General features: G+C 40.4%; 1 protein-coding gene across 6 annotated transcripts in view; it reads left to right on the top strand.

Annotated features, from left to right (window-relative positions):
- PTPRM (protein tyrosine phosphatase receptor type M) overlaps positions 1 to 19,904 on the top strand; it is a 749,971-nt gene that overhangs the window by 424,270 nt on the left and 305,797 nt on the right. For all 6 annotated transcript variants that reach the window (XM_047793745.1, XM_047793747.1, XM_047793743.1 and 3 more), the window contains exon 8: positions 17,475 to 17,783. In XM_047793745.1, coding sequence (XP_047649701.1) covers positions 17,475 to 17,783 — 309 coding nt within the window. The remainder of the gene's footprint in view (positions 1 to 17,474; positions 17,784 to 19,904) is intronic.

Genomic DNA, 19,904 nt, shown 5'->3' with positions numbered 1-19,904 from the left:
TTTCTTCTGTTGCAACATGAGTATCTAGACAAAGTTCTCAATGCTATTCAGCAGGATCTCCTTGTAAATCTATTCTAAGTTGTGACACGGGTTTTTTAAATTTAATTAGAGTCATCATAAAGGTGTGACCTTGAGTCAGTCTGCATCGAAATGCCTTCTGTGTGACCGAATTTGAAATGGCCAAGCTGATTTGTCACTTCTGGTATAGGGTGGCTATATGTCCCACCTTATAAGATCTATGAGCTGAAGTTCTGCATTTGTGCAGCATTTAAACCCAGGACCTCTTACGAAGAACCCACTGTCATCCCATGATTGGGTCTGCTCGTGGTTGGGATTTGGAACCCCTGCAGCTCTGTCACATGGCGCGGAGAGTGGTTGTCAGCCTAGTTACTTTTCGTTGACTTAGATGTGCAGCATGGCACCTGGAGTGCAAGTGGGGCAAATTGTCACTGACATGAGGGTGAAATGAAAAGTATATGTCTGTAGTCTTTTATCTTTCTTTTAGCAGCCAGACACATGTTTCCTTCACGCAAAGGGAAGAAAATCACAAGGACCCATGCTTGTCTCCCTTTAGAACTCTCTAGAATTAGCTTGTCATGAAATGTAAAACTAATGTGCAGTTGTGAAAAGTGCTGCCAGCTTTTTCCTCACTGCTGCCTGATGGCTAAGTAGATTTGGAAATGAAAGGGGTTATTATAAAGTGATTACTGAATAGCTAGGTATGTCATTTTAAACAAGCAGCTAAAATCTCTCTCTTAGACATTCAGGCTGTAGTCTTGTTTTGTATCATTCATATTTAAGACATGATTTTGATTGTGGAAGAGTAATCAAGCACTGGGGTAATTTAAGGAAGAAAATATACTGGCTGATATTTTCTTTCATTGCTTATTAAAATACATTAGAATTTAAATGAGGCATTCTCTAAAATGTGTAACTATTAAGTAGATACCAAATATAAATATCCAGATACCAGTTGGCTCTACTTCAGAGTTGAAAATTCTTCACTTAACTAAAAACTTTTCTTTTAAAATTCAAGTAAAAACTATTTAAAATAATATGTGGAAAATGGCATGTATCAAAGAATGAATGGTTTAAAAATTACAACTCTTAATATCTTATTACTGTCAGTTTCATAGGGGAAGGAAGATGCCTCCAAGAATCCTAGAAGGAAAACAAAATCAAAATAAAATGGGGTTCAGCTAATATAGTCTTTGTATATACCTCTCTTTTTTAATTGCTTTTGCCTTTGGAACCACCATCTGTGTTGGTGGCTTAAGCAGTCACGTGACCTCCAAATCCTTCACCCTGACCTTGCACTTCAGATCTATCCTAAGGACCATAATGGCTATCTTTGCATGAGCATCACACAGGCAGAAGAATGTTAGGCACATCACAAGCCAAACTCTTCTTCCTCTGTTCCCTGTCCTGGCAAGACTGTCTTCCTCCTGTCCTGGCCCCTCCCTCCACCCCCGCCCCAGGCCATCTGTGGTGTATGTCTCCAAGGTGTTTGCCCAGCTGTCATTTTCCTGGTACGGCTGGGTTAGCCACTGCCAGCACAGTCCTCCTGGGAGAACCCAGCCTTCCTCCCTTTCCTCCAGGCTCCCCCGTCCCCAGTCCATCCCCTGCTGCCAACAGTCTGGTGCCTGTGTCTGCCCCACAGGCTCATTAGCCTTCTCTCCCCATGGCTGGGCCCCCCAGAGCCCCTATAAGGCCTAGCCCTTTACTGTCTCCAGGACCTTCACTGACCCTGTGAAGGGGAGGTTTGTCAGGAACATGCAGCTCGTCACCTAGTCATTCTGCTCTGGTGGCCTCATCACTTTGTTTTATTCCTGAGATAACTGAGCAGCCAAATCCCAACGTATACTCCACTTGAAGTACTGCCTGTCTATTGCAGTACTTGCCCTTCTGCTTGTATAACATACCTCACAATTTCCCTGGAGCCCATTCTATGCCTAGGACCTTGCCAATCACGGGTAGAATTTCCTGATGTCACCCTGATGCCTCTGTGTTAGTCTGTTGCATGGATATGTTATGTAACCACCTGCTAGTGTCTTCATTTATCAATCATCCACTCCACCAGGAGTCTCTCTCCTCTCTCTCTATTCTGTGGCCCTATGATAACATCTCTATAATATATGCTTCTAGTTTCCATTAGCAATGAGTTTTGTGTGTGCTATGTTGATTTTGTTTTTTTTCTTTTTTCTTTTTTCTTTTTTTTTTTTTAGGGCTGTACCTGCGGCATATGGAGTTTCCCAGGCTAGGGGTCTAATTGGAGCTGTAGCCGCCGGCCTACACCACAGCCACAACACCACCAGATCCAAGACTCATCTGCGATCTACACCATAGCTCCTGGCAACACTGGATCCTTAACCCACTGAGCGAGGCCAGGGATCGAACTTGCAACCTCATGGTTCCCAGTCGGATTCATTTCTGCTGTGCCACAATTGGAACTACTTTTTTTTTTTTAAGATATTTATTTAGATTTTTAACCTTCTTTTTTGTATCATCCACCTAGACCATCTCTCCTCTCTATTATAAACTTGATCCTGTGATAATGTCTTTAAAATGTATGCTTACTCTTCTGGCTTACATTAGAAATGAGCTGTGTGTGAATTATGTTGATTTTCTTTTCTTTTTTTTTTTTTTTTTTTTTAGTTAAGGTTCTTTTTTACACCATCCACATTGGAGGATTGCTTTCCCTCCACCTCTGATGCTTCCATAGTCAGGGAAGTCCTGGTTCCCAGCCCCTCCCTCTTCTGCCCTCTATCAAGGATACTAGTAAAGTGGTTAAGGACAGATTTTAATCATGAATGTATATGGAAAGAGGGAAAAGAGTCCACCTATCACAGCAGCATTATTCAAAAGTGGAAACAATAAAAATTCCCATCCATTGATGAATGGATACAAAATTGGTTGTGTATTTGTACAATAAAAAATCATTTGGCAAATAGAGAGGAAGGACATACTGATAAATGCTACCACATGGATGAGCTTTGGAGACGTTATGCAAGTAAAAGGAAGCCAGTTGCAAGAGACCACATAGTGAATGATTCCAATGAAATGAAAAGTCCAGAATCAACATATCTGTGGAGCAGATGCACAGTTGCTGAGGATAGAGGTACTGGTGGTGGTGGAAACTGAGGAATGATTGCTAACTGATACAGAGTCTCTTTTTGGGGTAATAAAAATGTTCTAAACTTAGAATGTGGTGATGGTTGTGCAACTCTGGGAATAGACTGAAAAACATTGAAGCATATGATTTAAATGGGTAAATGTTATAATGTGAATTAGAGCTCAAAAAAAGCGTTTTCGTTTTTGTCATTGTTGTTGTCTTTTGTCCTTTTAGGGCCGCACCCACAGCATAGAGGTTCCCAGGCTGGGGATCTAAACAGAGCTATTGCTGCTGGCGCACGCCAGAGCCACAGCAACACAACATCCAAGCCACTTCTGCGACCTACACCACAGCTCACAGCAACGCAAGATCCTTCACCCACTGAGTGAGGCCAGGGATTGAACCCACAACCTCATGGTTCTTGGTCAGATTTGTTTCCACTGTACCATGACAGGAACTCCTGTTTTTGTTTTTGTTTTTTTAAATAGCTTAAATGAATGTAATATCAGGCTTATTTGACCCCAGATAAAAGCCTTTCTCTTTAATCACCTTTATCAGCAATCAATCTGATCATATGATCTTCACTTATTTACAATCAATGGGTCTCCATCCCCAAGTTGAACCCCTAAGGTGTCAACGCACAGCTGAGGACTCCCTTTATCTTCTATCTGTATTTTATCTTGTATTCCACCTTGTATCAAGACTCTTGTGTTGATTTTTCTCATTGGTCCCCAGCTTGGGGGTGGCAGTTGTGGAAGAAGCGTGGTCATTTATAAGCAGCCCCTCCCCACCATCCCCAATCTGTTGGTCCTCCACGATGTAGTTTCCCTACTGAATCTCTTTTTTTTTTTTTTTTTGTCTTTTTGCTATTTCTTTGGGCCGCTCCTGCGGCATATGGAGGTTCCCAGGCTAGGGGTCGAATCAGAGCTGTAGCTGCCAGCCTACGCCGGAGCCACAGCAACGCGGGATCCGAGCCGCGTCTGCAACCTACACCACAGCTCATGGCAACGCCGGATTGTTAACCCACTGAGCAAGGGCAGGGACTGAACCCGCAACCTCATGGTTCCTAGTCAGATTCGTTAACCACTGCGCCACGACGGGAACTCCTGAATCTCTTTTTTTTTTTTTTTGGTCTTTTTAGGGCCGCACCCATGGCATATGGAGGTTCCCAGGCTAGAGGTCAAATTGGAGCTGTAGCTGCTGGTCTACGCCACAGCCACAGCAACGCCAGATCCAAGCTGCATTTGCTGGTCTACACCATAGCTCACGACAACACCGGATCCTTAACCCACTGAGCGAGGCCAGGAATCAAACCTGCATCCTCATGGATGCTAGTCACATTCGTTCCTGTTAAGCCGTGACAGGAACTCCTAAATCTCTTATCTTTCACAGCCATCATTTACTGTATTCTCTGGTCTTCCACTTGCCCCCAAGGAGCTCTCATATCCCCATTGTGACAGATTGACTCTGCTAGGTCTCCTCATTTGAAGCACAGGTGTAATCATAATAAATACATCTCTTCAAAATCCAGATTCGTGGGCCTGCATCCCACAGCTCAGCATGGCCCCTCCTCATACCATCCAGGCTCTCTTCTACCATACCAGACCTGCTCTGGCTACAAGGTATTAGTAATTGAGGAAGTGTCTGGAAATTCAGGAAAATGGGTACTAGACCAAAGAAAAGTTGTCTTTAATCTTTGAAGTCTTTATTCTTCACTAAGAATTCAGCATCAGAAAGCATGAAAAAAACTAAGGTATGTTTTCTTGTTTATCCTATCAATAGTTTGTTAGAATGATTATCTGTGGGGCCTCATGAAAATGTCTACTTAGGAGTTCCCGTTATGGCTCAGTGAATTAAGAACCCAACTGATAGTCATGAGGATGTGGGATCAATCCCTGGCCTTGCTCAGTGGGTTAAGGATCAGCATTGCTGCAAACTGCAGTGTAAGTCACAGATGCATCTTGGATCTGGTGTTGCTGTGGCACAGGCCAGCAGCTGCAGTTCTGATTTGACCCCTAGCCTGGGAACCTCCATATGCCAAGGGTGCAGCCCTAAAAAGACCTTAAAAAAAGTCCATTTAATTTTCAACATGTAAGAATCATGAATATTTTTAACTAAACAGAACACTGAATAGCAAATGAAGGGTTTACCTTATTAAGACTATGCAATACAATATATTCCATAGTTTTAAAGCCACTTCTAAGAAATCTTCAAGGAAGTATACTTGTTAATAATTTTTTGTAGGTTTCTGTGGCAAGTAAACAGAACTAAAGATGAAAGAAGCAAATATTATTGAACTTGTGGTTTATTTTCAAAAGTGGAGAGAGTAATTAGCTGGAATAAAAAGTCCTTATTTGTGAGAGTTTCCTTGTCCTTTTATTAAAGGAAAGTTCTTTTAAAGATGGAAAACATGGCAATTAAAAACAATTTTTTTTAAAGATAGCACTAAACAACACAGCACACTTTCTCTGGGTGTTAAATTAATAGTATATGTCTGTCCATGTTTTCAGTTCAGGGATTCCTAACCAGATGGGCAGGTGGTGGGCTCCACATCACCCTGATTCCTGCCCCTCCTCTGCCCCCCGCCCCCGGGTCTTTGTGGACTGGACTCTGAAAGATTTCTAGAGCTTCCACCTGAGTGCTGTGAGATCAAGAGAAGAGGGTTCATCTGAAGAAGTGGGGTCGTCATTCATAAATTATAGACTGTTCTTGAAGGGCTATGGATCAGATGACAGGCCGGCAAGGATGTTGTAATAAATGCCTGTGAATCAGTACATCATTAATAAATAATCGATTGATTTTCCAGCTTCCAGGAAAACAAAATCCACATAGCCTTTCCATCATGTCAGTGAGAAAACTGGGCTTTTTCATGTTACCTTCAGCTTCATATTTAAAAAGATCAGAAAAGTAACACTGCAAAGTTGGCAAGGTGGGAAAGTGAAGATAATTCCACACAGAAACTACTTTTAAAAGTTGATGCTAAAACAGTGCTAGTCTGATAGCTAAATATGGAGATAGTTCAGCAGGAAGGTAAACTACATTGAATTTACGAAAAGAAGTTTATTGTTTTAAGTTAAGGGAACAGAAATAATTTCAAGTTAGAACCTTTGTTTTTGTTCTCCCTACCTTTTTAAAGCAAAGGAAGCTTCTTTCTTCCATGGTAATCCCTCTTTCTGACCTAATATTAACACCCCTCCATGGCCTCTGGCAACGTGCTATCCTTGTAGAACTGAGTTTCCTATACTTTGATTCTCTAAGCATCCCTAGAAGATTAGAGGGATAGATAATTTAAGTTATTAAATACAAACTTATCCATCATATGCAATTTTAAAAGGAGGAAAAAACCCTTTTTAAAATGAGTTGATGAGAATACAGAACAATAATTGTGCAGTGGTTCCCCTTATCTGCAGATTTGGTTATATGCAGCCAACCATGGTCTACAAATATTAATTGGAAAGTTCTAGAAATTTATAATTCATTAGTTTTAAATTAGGCATCGTGGAGCCCCCACTGTGGCGCAGCAGGTTAAGGATCTGTCATTGCTGCAGCTGTGGCTCAGATTGGATACCTGGTCTAGGAACTTCCATCTGCCATGGGTGGGGCCAGAAACCCCAATAAATTAGGCATCATCCCGAGGAGCTGTGATGAAATTGCTCACCTTCCTGCTCCTTCCCACCCAGGATGTGAATGATCCCTTTATCCAGAAAGTCCCGCCCCTCAGTCACTTAGGAGCAGCTATGATTATCAGATTGACTGTCTTGATATCACAGGGCTGATGTTGAAGTGATCCTTATTTTATTTAATAATGACCCCAACATTCAATAGGAGCGATGCTGGTAATTCAGATGCCAAAACGAAGCCCAAAAGTGCTTCCTTTAAGTAAAAAGTTAAAAGTCCTTGACTTAAGTAAAGAAAGAGAATAAATCATGTTGAAGTTGCAAAGATCTCTGGTAAGAACAAATCTCCCATCCATGAAATTGTTAAGAAGAAAAAAAATTTGCACAAGTTTTTCTCTCTCACCTCCAGCTGCAAAAGGATGGCCACAGTGCTTACTAAGTGCTTAGTTAAGATGCAAAAGGCATTAAATTTGTACAATAAGATATTCTGAGAGAAAGAGACCACTTTCACATAACTTTTGTTATAACATTGTTATGGTGGTTCTATTTTATCCTTAGTTATTGTTGATAATCTCGTTACTGTGCCTAATTTGTAAACCTGAATTTAGATATGTTTGTATAGGAAAAAAAAGAGTATGGTACTATCCCTGGTTTCAGATTCCAGGCATCTGCTGGGGGTCTGGGAAGTTACTGCCCATGGATAAAGGGGGCCCCAAAATAGTTTCAAATGGAAAACTGTGCAATCCTAAAAAGATTGTAAAAACAAAGTAGGAGGCTCTGTACAGGTAAAAATGTTTTAAACAACAATTTTCTGCGTAGTATCACCTAGAGAGAATGGTTCTATAGGTAAAACTAAAATTGTGTTTGATTGGCTTTTTTCCAACATTAATCACCTTACTTCCATAACAACAACAAAAAAAAAATGACTGGTTTGCGTATGCTTTTGCTCTGGGTAAAATATCAGATCCAAACTCCTAAGGTTTTTTGTGGGCTTTATGAGGGTTAGAGAAGGTCAAAACACATTCCAAACCAATTTTTGACAGTTCTGAAAAACTCTGTGAAAATCATTATGCCTCCTCCTTTAATATAGCCTGAGATAAATACCAAGGAAGTCTTTTCCTGGAGACTCATTTTTATTTCACACAACAGTGTCTGGTAAAGTCCATCTCTAGGATGAATTGTAGTTTGTTCATCTCAGTGCATGGAAACAATTGAAGATTCTAATTTTGCTGTAGAGCAGTGGTGTTGCTTCTGCAGGGATGAACTTTACACTTTGGAAATGTCACCAAGGAACTCAGGCAAAAATGGACTATTCCACTTGTTGGGGGAGCCATGTTTATAGCAGAGGTGGAAGTCACAACACAGAACTTGGAAATGCTTTTCATAGAAAACTGGTAAATACTGGTGAATAGGAGATGTTTCCAACTGACTTATGAAAACAAAGGAACTGTGCTAGATACTTGGTGTTTATTATTCCATGTTAGCATCCTCTTATCAAATGCATTGATTAGCAAACATAGGATTCTTCTAGGATAAAGCCTTCTGTTACACATGGGTTGAATGGTCAATGCACTTGATTGTTACAGAAGACAATAAAACATACAGAAACATAACATATGAACATGAGAAGTTTGACAATGAGGGTATATAAAGGTCTTTGAGTTTTTATTTTAATTAAGAAGAAATAATCATACAAGAGATTGATTTTGAACCAAGATAGACAGGAACTGAAGGCTACTGTGTGGCAGATACAAGGGTGACTGTTATTGCAGGTGTGTGGTCAATAGAGCAGAGATATTAATTTTGGAGGGAGAGTGGTATTTGGGATACAGCAGACAGATTCTCCTGACCAGTATGGAAAGCAAGAATGGTCATGTGATCCACTTGACAGTTATGACTTACTAAGGAAACATTTTTATTTGGTTCCTGTGATAAGGGAGCATCAATTAGAATTCCTGGGACTGATTCAGATGAACTGTCAAATAGGAAAGGCGTGAGGGATAGATTAGAGAGGAGTCGCTAGAATTGATACCTTCATGAAAATGCAGTTTAGGTATAAATATGAATATTGAAGCTAATACTCATGGTTAAAGGACTAAATGGTATTAGTTTGCTGAAAAAAAACCTCATCCCTCTGTTAACATGCACATCTCAGAGCATAGTCACTTCTGCATACCTGCTTTATCGTAAGTTTGAAATCGTCTATTAACTGTTCCAGAACTCTCAGTGTGTACAGCATATATAGATCTTTTTGGTCATGGAACATGAATGTTTTAAACAACACACAAACATATACACATAGACACACACACAGGTACACTGATTTCAAAAGGACCATAGCATACAGTTGGGCAGGCTGTGCCTGGTGTAAACAGATGGTGCCCATTCATAGCATAAACCCCAGGGATTTGTATATTTGTTATATATTTATTTGTATATTTATTGGTTCCTTGCCCCCAGGGAAGAATTTCTCTAGAAGTGTGTTTTTCACTCTTTCACTGCAGTAGGAACTATATTTTACTTTGTGATACAGTGGTACACACACCTGCAAATTTACAAGGGTGTGTGTATGCAGAACTAAAACAAAAACTGCACAGTAAATAAACTCAGTATCCCCAGCAGATGACAGTAAGTGCCTTGAGGCAGGGGTGCTTTTCTTGTGCACACAAAGGTACCAGATGGGCTGGCCATGGCCTTGGTTACCTTCCTCACACTCTTACCTACTGGTGCGGCATAACAATAATCCACTCTTGGGCTTAAAAATAGGGCATCCTTAGAACCCCTGCTTCTCAATACAAGCTTCCCATTTTATCCCTCTGCCTCCAGGACAGAGGTCACCAGTCTCCCAGGTTTTCATGTAAATTCGTCCTTTGTTCTTCTCTTCCTTTGTTGTTGAAGTGGTTTTAACCCATGTGCTCTTAATTCCCTTTTGCTTGTTTTTTCAGTTTTATAAAGTTATATCCTAGTACCCTTCTGTGACTTGAGCTTTTCACTCAGTTCTGTATTTCTAAGACTCATTATTGCTCCAATCATATTCACTAGAGTATACTTTTCTATTGTATGAATATCTGTCTATTTTCTGGCCAGTAGATATTTAGGTTGTTTTCATGCTTTCCTTTCTTATTCTTTTGTCAACAATGCTGCTAAGAACATTTCTGTACATATCTCCTGCTGCCCCCAGGGAAGAATTTCTCTAGGAATGCGTTTTTCACTCTTTTGCTGTAGTGGAAAATGTATTTTACATTGCGAAAGTTATACCCACACCTGTACACTTATAATAGTGTGCGTGTATAGAACTACAAATAAAAATTGCACAATCCTCACCTTTCAACCTAAAATGCATTCTAATATTTTAGTTTCTATCTCTTTCCTTAAAACCAAGTCCAAGTCTGAGACCTGAGGGACCCAGCCTGCACTCTGAAAAACACTCCTATAATTCAGAGTTTCTCAAACTTGAACATGCAAAGGAAGATGCAGTTTTGGGAGGTTGAGAGTGGGGGGTGGGGACCTTGAGCGTCTGCATTTCTGATGAGCTTCCAGATGGCATAGCTGCTTATTGTACACCCCGTATAACAGAGAAGAAATAGGTTCAACCTGTCTGTTCCTCAATACAGAAATGCATTAAAAAACTATTATTTATTTAAAGGAAGTCTATACACCAGTTCAAGTGATCTGTATGATCTATAGATCGCTCTAAATTAGATCTGTGTATTTCAACTTGGATGATTTGAGTCAATCAAGTTGCAGAGAATGGTAACAGCTATATAAAATTTTAAGCATCTCACATACATGTAATGAAAGTACAAAACCAAGTCTAGGAATGAAGCATACTAACCTACGATAGCCTGCAGAAATGGGGGGAAGATTTCCGTCAGTACTATTGTCATTAATAAAGAGTGGTCTGAAGCAATGCACCAGTTTTAACTTTGATATTACTGAACACTGGTGATTATTTTATTTTGTTTTTACTCAGTATGTTTTAAAGGTCTTATTCACATTTCAAAAACCTTAAGGAGTTCCCGTTGTGGCTCAGCAGGTTAAGAACCAAGTGTCCATGAAAATGCAGGGTCAATCCCTGGCCTTTCTCAGTGGATTAAAGATCTGGGGTTGCTCTGGCTGTGGTATAGGCTGGCAGCTGCAGCTCCTATTCAACCTCTGGCCCAAGAATTTCCATATGCCACAGGTGTGGCCATAAAAAGAAAAAAAAAAAAAACCTTAACACCGAAAAAAAGAATACTTCATATAACAGAATAACATCTTTCAACCATCGTGGGACTCCTGGCTTTGTTTTGTACAGTTAATCAGTTCAGGCAGAAGAAACTGCGACCATTGTTAAACTGTCAGTGAGTCCATTATCAGTGTCGACCTTTCTTTATTTCGGGTGATTGTCAATAGTAAATTGTTTACTGCCTCTTTTTTCTGACCTCCACTCAACAAACTCTTTGCTTAAGAATACTAAATTTTAAATTTATTTTTTAAAATTATCCTAAAAACCTTGGTGACATTCGTCCGAAACCAGACACTAACAGTGACTAACGAAAAGCCTAAGATATATTCTTTTTTTTTTGTCTTTTGCCATTTTCTTGGGCCACTCCCGTGGCATATGGAGGTTCCCAGGCTAGGGGTCAAATCAGAGCTGTAGCCGCCGGCCTATGCCAGAGCCACAGCAACGCGGGATCCGAGCCGCATCTGCAACCTACACCACAGCTCAGGGCAACGCCGGATCCTTAACCCACTGAGCAAGGCCAGGAATCGAACCTGCAACCTCATCGTTCCTAGTTGGATTCATTAACCACTGAGCCACGACGGGAACTCCTAAGATATATTCTTTTAATTTACTTTTTTAATGTACAACCAAATCAAGAACAAAGAAAAGCATCTGCACACACTGCTCTTTAGGGTCACCTAACACTGCAGGCAAGTGCTCCCTCCAAGCTGTTGGCTGTTGCTTGAGTCAGTGTGTGTCTGCCTGAGAGGATCTGCCTTCTCACCTTAGTCTGTGTCCTACTCATTTGTTTTGTAGGATGGTCTTTTCTATGTCCCATAAAATGGGAATAGCAATTCCAGCTTCCTGCTGCAATCAAATTAGAACAATGAATGGAATTGGTTTCCAGCAACATAAGCTAGTGGGTTACTTACCTTTACGATTCAGGCTAAGTCCAAACCAGCACTTATAAACCTGGAAAGACATTGTCAAGAAAGTGTCCGTCCTAAACCAAGACATACGGTAGAATTTTTGATCCTGTGTGAGGCGTGGCATTGCTGCCCTTTCCTTTATTTATTCAGTAAGACCATTTTCTCATCTCTTAGTACTATTTTTGATATTCAGTTTATTTAAGAAGAAGCCATTCTTTTATGTAGGATTGTGTGATATATTTAAGAACAAGGGAGTTCCCGTCGTGGCGCAGTGGTTAACGAATCCGACTAGGAACCATGAGGTCGCGGGTTCGGTCCCTGCCCTTGCTCAGTGGGTTAACGATCCGGCGTTGCCGTGAGCTGTGGTGTAGGTTGCAGACGTGGCTCGGATCCCGCGTTGCTGTGGCTCTGGTGTAGGCCAGTGGCGACAGCTCCGATTCGACCCCTAGCCTGGGAACCTCCATATGCTGCGGGAGCAGCCCAAAGAAATAGCAAAAACACACACATACATACACACACACACAAAAAAGAACAGGTCGTTTTCAGGTGCATTTCTTGGTTCTAATCATGGTAAAATGTAAAAATTATTCTTGTGAAGAGTAGTTTGGTGGCAGAGGCTATTCAAATTCATATAATTCTTATGACAGGTTTTCATTTATTTCATTATATCACAGATATATAAATGCCCATAGAGTAGCATAGCTTAAAGATCGATATGTTTCAGAACTTTCAACAGCACTAATGAAGGGTACTTCTTAAACAGTGGAAGATGTTGACTCATTCAAAAACCGTAGCTGTGTCACTTGCAGACAGTGCCATGTGCCTGGAATCTTTGCTGCTTAGGATTACTGGGTGATTGTATAGGCCAAGATAATATTAGTTAATCAGGACTTCTCTCTGACTTAACTGAATAGTAAAGTAGGTAAAGCGATGATTCTATTATTTTGTCACCTTGGTTTGTGTGACCAGCAAGGCAGAAACTCAGGAGCTGAAGATGCCAAAAGGGGCCCCCATGCCATCCTGGTTGTTGTTTCCTTTATTGCAACAGACCTCTGGATGTTCCATGAAGAGGCAGAAAAAAGAAACCTGTTAGCAGAAGCACTGGTTTATAATCTGTGTTTTTGATTATCAATGACAGGATCCTCAAATTACACCCAGACATCTCTCACGGGTTCTAAAATTGAGTTTCTGAAAAAGCACCATAGTAGAAATGGAAGTTAAAGAGCAGAGTTCCCGAGAAATGAGCTGTGAATTGAACTTGCAATGGAAATTGATCCTATCAGTCAGTTTCTGCCCTTATCCGTAGAAAAACAGGACTGGATGGAGCAGGAGGCGGGATCCCTGATTAAATAGGATGCTGGAGTGCTGGAGGCTAGAACTGGCTGGCTGGTCCCTGGGGTCAGGACTGCAAGTGTCAGGCATCTCTGCTTGAAACCTGGCTCGAACTGGCAGAAAGAAAGCAGGAGAGAAAACGCTGCCAGGGCCAGTGAGGGAATCAGCGAGAACTCCCTGCTTAACTTGGATCATGACAGCCATGGTGCCCTTGAGGACACCATTCTAACCTCCTGTCATGAGTCAGTGGGCCCAGACTGGACGCGCTAGCCTCGTGACTCAAGCCAACTGGGCCTTCAGATACCCATCCCACCACAGGCCAAGGGGATGTGAAGAGACAGAGCTTTGAAATTGATTCATGTCCTCTGAAGCAGCGTTAAGATGATGAGAAAAGAGAAGCAGATATGCTCCACCTAGTGAATATCATTTACCACCCTGTTATCTGACTCTAAGAGGTTTATTTTGTGCCCATGGTACTCATAGTCTGCCAGATTTGGGGGAGGGCGTGTTTGCATTTTGCTCCCAGAAATGCCTTGTGAATTGTAATTAGCTGCCCGAAATTACACACTTCTGGCTATGAAGTTGCCGTTTATCTCCTGCAGTGCGATCTATGTCGACAGCGTTGCCCTTCAAACTTTTCCGTGAGCATCGGTGTAAGTCACTAGAGTCAGTGTCCCCATGGGACGCCTCGTTCACAGCTTGCAGCACACTAATAGAAACAGTTCCGGCAAGAACACTGAAGACAAAGGTGCTATAAAACACCAACTGAGGAGGTAACCATTAGAGACCACTGCCGGACCAGAGCTTGGTTTTGCAGAATGGCAGAAAGAAAGAGGAAACAAAGCAATGAAATCAGGAAGGTTGCTTAGGATGAGCTGAAATGCTCAACAGAGTCCCTTAGTCACTGGACTTAGCCTGTCACTGGATTTAGCCTGTCAGTGCTGTTGTCAGAGGGGATGTTATCACAGCTCATCGGCAGCCCAGGACACTCAGTTATCAGATGTCATGTGTCCTCCCACTTGATGCTTGCCTCGAGGTCCTGGCAAGAGAAAATGACAGCATTCCTTTCAAGGTGGACTGTGTTGTCCACATGGTGGTCTTGATTCGGCCTCTCTCTTCAGCTTTGGACTGATAGAGGGAACTTTTAGGAATCAGAGTCACCATGGTTTCTTCCCTTCCTGGGTGATAGGATGTGACTCTGCCATGTCGGCATGGTGACATATTAGGAGACAAAGCAGAACTGTATTTCCTGCAGGCAGAGGTCCACAAAGGACACCAATGGAAACATGCTATTTGGAAAAGCTTCTGTAAGATGCTTTGTTTCGGTTGAACAGGTACTTGAAGATGCAAGCCGGTCTTTCATCTAAGACTCAGCAACCTTCCTTTCATCTAAGACTCAGAATTCATACAGCCTCTACCTCTGGTCTGCTGGTACCACTCATGACAGTAGGGACTCCAGCATCTTGGTCATAGAGATGGTTGTTTTGACTAGGCTTGGCTATTTGACTTGGCAAGTTTGCAGAAAGTCTGAGATACCATTTTAAATGCCATGATGGAATTCTGGGACCTAATAACAGATGGGAGGAGAACATACATTTCACGACAGCTTGACCTGTGGACAGAGCAAACCTTCGTTTTTTTTAATCCTAGAGTTTAATTCATGTGTGTATGTTTTTGGCTGAGGAGTATTAAAATGATGCAGGCTTACTGATGCAGAAGAAAGTAGTCTGCTAGTGAAATTAAGTTAGAACGGCATTGCTTGTTTAAACTAATATCCGAAGCATTTAGTCATTTAGTAAGTAAAATTGATGAAAACCTTGGAAAAAATGCTTTAGAACAGTCCTTGCAGAGACTTGCAATTAATAAGGAAAGGGGGAAAGAGATGCATGCTAGTCTGTTTATGGAAAAGAGATCTGGAGCTTATTAAAAGTTTTTGTTCAACTAATGAAGCATTATATAAAATTAGACACTTCCTTTAAATGTTAAAAGTCACAACACTGAAAAAATTTTCAATGTTATCTCTAAGTACCCTATGCACGATATTTTCCCTAGCGCCAATAGTTTAAATATAAAAAATTGATGTCGTAAAAAGGAGCATTCTGTGAGAATGTTCCATTCAAGATTCCCTTGGGAACTTTCTTCTCACTTGTCCTTGGTTCCTGGAGTTATTACAGGATGGATGAATGATCATTATTAACCCCATGTGATGGAGTGAACAGATATCTGGCAGGTGAATCCCATCTTGTAGATAAAACCTGGAACATTGTTTCACGTGGGACATTTTCATTTGTTGGGGGTCATGGGAAGGGGGGTGGCTCTAAGTCCTAAATGATGGAGAAAACAAGGAATTTATACACCAATGAAAATCAAGATATGAACTTCAGTGATATTGCAGACAGATTTCCAGGAGCTGCAAAGTATAGGTGGAGCTGACTGGAAAAGTAGGCGGGGGAACGTGGCCTTGGACCCCTCTTCTGTGGAAACAGAAGGAAAAGGGAGAAGATTCTTCCCAGCACTTTTGTCCTCAGATGCGCGGGGGCCTTGGTTACAGTTTACGTTCTTTGGTCATGTTTCAGGTGGACCTTTAGGTATCTTTACATCTTCATTTCTTTTTCTCTGATTTTATTTATTTTGCTAGAGACTCTGCAGTAGAGTAAGAGCAGCATATGTTTCATTGTCAGGTGTCAGTTCAGAGCCACAGTCAAACCTGGACCTTGGACAAGGTTTTGAACTGATCTTGGTCACAATTTTTTTCATCTGTATATTGGAAATTATAGTACTTAAGCCACAGGACTGTTTGGAGGAATAGATATTAGATATAATACACACATAGTCAGGGCACACACAGTAAATGGTAGCTGTTATTTCTCAAGTTTTCATGCTTCTTTTCCCTTTCTACTCGTAGATCTCTTTATAGTCATAAATGATGACCACATTCAGGAAAAATCAAATTATGGGTCAGTTTAATGTATGGATATACTGAAGCAGAGAATTGTAGATTAGATTTCTCCAAGCCCATGAAAGGTAAACTTAGAAAAGCGTATGTACCTTCTTAGAAAAGTTACATAGTAAGTGTTCAATGAATGTGGTTAGCGTTAATATATTTTCACTATCATTTTGTAAACATGTTTAAGCTTTCTCTGTATATATTCTTTTAAGCCAACCACATGCTCATATTCCCTACATGTCACTTATATTTCTAAGTTTGAAATTCTATCCCTGGAGCTTACACTAAGAAACAACACTAGGACCTGGTCGGGGATAGGAAAGGATTACTTGAACATTGACGGTGTGATTTCTGTACAAATCAAAATCCAAAAAGGCATGGAGTTCTGCCCAGTTTATTCTCTCTAATCATTATGTTATTTCGTGCTGAATTCTCAAGCTTTTACTCTTATGTTTTCCAGTTATCTAATTATGAATTAATTTTAAAAGATAAAAAATAAATGTATGTATCAATTAGCATCAAGATCGCTTTTGTTTGTCAGAGTCCCAGAGGAAAGAGCCTTAAATAAAAGCATTGTATGTCTCTCTAGTGACAATTTGGATGCAGATCATTCAGGGATGGTGTGGTAGCTCAATGATTATCAGGAACTCAGATTCTTCATCATTGCCTTGAATTCTTTTTTTTTTTTTTGTCTTTTTGCCATTTCTTGGGCCGCTCCTATGGCATATGGGGGTTCCCAGGCAAGGGGTCTAATCGGAGCTGTAGCCACCAGCCTACGCCGGAGCCACAGCAACGCAGGATCCGAGGTGCGTCTGCAGCCCACACCACAGCTCAGGGCAACGCCGGATCCTTAACCCACTGAGCAAGGCCAGAGACCGAACCCGCAACCTCATGGTTCCTAGTCGGATTCGTTAACCACTGCGCCACGACGGGAACTCCGAGCCCTGAATTCTTAATGTTTAAGCACACCATGGTCCATCATGGCCACATGAGTGTAAGACATCCTATTCTCAATCAAGCCAATGGGAAGGAAGAAGGAACAAAGATGGTGAGGCCCTTCCTTTGGAGGACAACTCCCAGAAACCACTCTTGACATCACACCCCATATGCCACCCACTGGAACTTAGACATGTAGACAGACCTCACTGCAGAAGAGGCTGGAAATTTTAGTCTGTATTTTGGGTAGCCTTATACCTAGCTAAGATCTAGGGATTTTAGTAATATGGAAGAAGAGACATAAGATATTGGCGACAAGTAGGATTATGTGTGACATCTGGGCTTCACCAGAACTTTTATCATTCTGTTTTCTTTTTCCTCTTTTCCATCTTAGATCCTATGCGTGGCCCAAGAAAACTGGAAGTCGTTGAAGTCAAGTCTCGACAAATCACTATCCGCTGGGAGCCTTTTGGATATAACATAACTCGTTGCCATAGTTACAACCTCACAGTCCACTACTGTTACCAAGTTGGAGGGCAGGAACAAGTACGAGAAGAAGTGAGCTGGGACACAGACAACTCACACCCTCAACACACCATCACCAACCTCTCACCCTACACCAACGTCAGCGTGAAACTCATCCTCATGAATCCTGAGGGGCGGAAGGAAAGCCAAGAACTTGTGGTGCAGACAGATGAAGATCGTGAGTACTTTTTTTCTTGTACTTTTAAATGATATGTTGATGTCAAGCATACAGTCTTTCAAGAAAGCAGTTTGTGTTTCTTTCTGAGATCCTTACAATGAAAATGGAAGAAAGAGCTGCTTACTTTGTTGAGTAATACAAATATGTATCTGTGATGCATGGACACTCAATTTTTATGAGTCATAGAGTTATTTTTCTACATATAATAATTCTGTATGGCTCTAAATAGCTCTTCTTTCAAGTTTTATCATCATGTTGGACTGAAGAGTTGTTGTTTGGGGTTACCTTATATATATATATAGGAAATGCTTATTTATATGGTATTCTGAAACATTTGTCATAGTTCAGATAAAAATTCAGCCCCAAAAAGAGGCTGCCCTTGCTGTTCAGAACAGTGCTGAGAAATTACCTCATTAAGTTAGTGGTCATGTAATAGATCATACTTTTCCATAGAAACAATGGTATAATTGGATATTACCTCAGAAACCAAGGATTTAAGAAATAGTCCATACATGACACCAGCAACTCATCAAAAAAAAAAAAAAGCAAATACACAATGGCAGTAAACTGCTAAAATAGTTTAAAATAGTAAAATGATACCTTGAATCCCATAGCATGGATATAAATGTGCTTTCACATTGATTATACAGAGGGCTCTCATGTACAATAATGTATGTTTCGTGGAGCACATAAAATACAGCAGTGGTATATCATATATTTGACTTACAAATCATTTGCACTGGGAACTAAGTCTGGTCACTTATGATAGAGCATGATAATGTGAGAAAAAAGAATGTATACATGTATATGTAAATGGGTCACCTTGCTACACAATAGAAAATTGACAGAACCCTATAAACCAGCTGTAATGGAAAAAAGTAAAAATCTTTATATAAAAAATAAATACATAAATACCCAAAAAATCCTTTGCCAGGCATCAGAATGAGTGGCAAACAACTTTCAAAGCCCATTCAGTGAATATACTTATTCTTGGAAAAAATAGATGTTTCACTTTTTCCTCTTCAAGCAATTGCTTGTGATCTTGGGTCATTGATTATAATATGAATTAAACGTTCATCACAACACTTTAGTTTTCCATTTAAAGAGCTGACAAAGTACTTCTGAGTGTTGATTACCTATGCAACATCGTGCACATGGCTATAAAAGCAAAACATGGAAACAGCCAGAGTAAATGGCTTTTCTTTTTTATAGCCCCTCAAGTCCTATCTGCATTGGTGGCTTTCAAGCAGTTTTACTGTAATTATTGTTGTGAGGAGTATCAATTTGATACAAGTCACTCAGAGCCTGGAAGCCCTATCTCTGTTTTTTCCAGCTCTTCCTCATCTCCCAGGAGAGATGGAAAAAAGTTTCTGCATTGTCAGCAGGTCCATTCTGGATCCTTCCTCCTCTGCATTTCTGTACTTACTTTAGTCCTAACTTCCGTTGTTGGTGCCTCAACATTTTTAGATTCTTCCATTTTTAGTTTAATTATTTTTATTATATTCCTTTTTATTCATATGAAGAAACTGAGTCAGAATAGTAAATGGTAGGAAGGCATTACGCCCAGATGTCTGGTTCCAGAAACTGTGGCCTGGACTTCTATGTGCCAGAGTACTTCTAGAGAACTTATTAATATGATCATTGATATTCCAGAAGTCTTATTAATATAAACATTAGTAATACTGTCTATTTTATCTTTCTGCCTTGAGGGGTTTTTAAACCATTTTTTGAATTGACGTATAGTTAATTTACCATGTTGTGTTAGTTTCAGGTGTAAAGCACAGTGATTCAGCTATACATACACATGTATGTTCTTTTTCAGACTATTTTCCATGATAGGTTATTACAAGATATTGAATATATTCCCTGTGCTATACAGTAGGACCTTATTGTTTGTTGTTTTATATATAGTAGTTGTATATATTAATCCCAAATTCATAATTTCTCTTTTCCCCCATCTTTCTCCCCTTTGGTAACCAAACATTTTTTTTCTGTCTGAGTCTGTTTGTTTTGTAAATAAGTTCATGTGTATCATTTTTTTGGATTCCACAATAAGTGATATTGTGTATGTCTTTCACTGTCTGACCTCACTTAAAATAATAGATTGTCCTTTTCTCTCAA

Source organism: Phacochoerus africanus, chromosome 8, assembly GCF_016906955.1.
Source record: "Phacochoerus africanus isolate WHEZ1 chromosome 8, ROS_Pafr_v1, whole genome shotgun sequence".
NCBI classification, from domain to species: Eukaryota; Metazoa; Chordata; class Mammalia; order Artiodactyla; family Suidae; genus Phacochoerus; species Phacochoerus africanus.
This window is presented reverse-complemented; position numbering and strand designations above follow the sequence as displayed.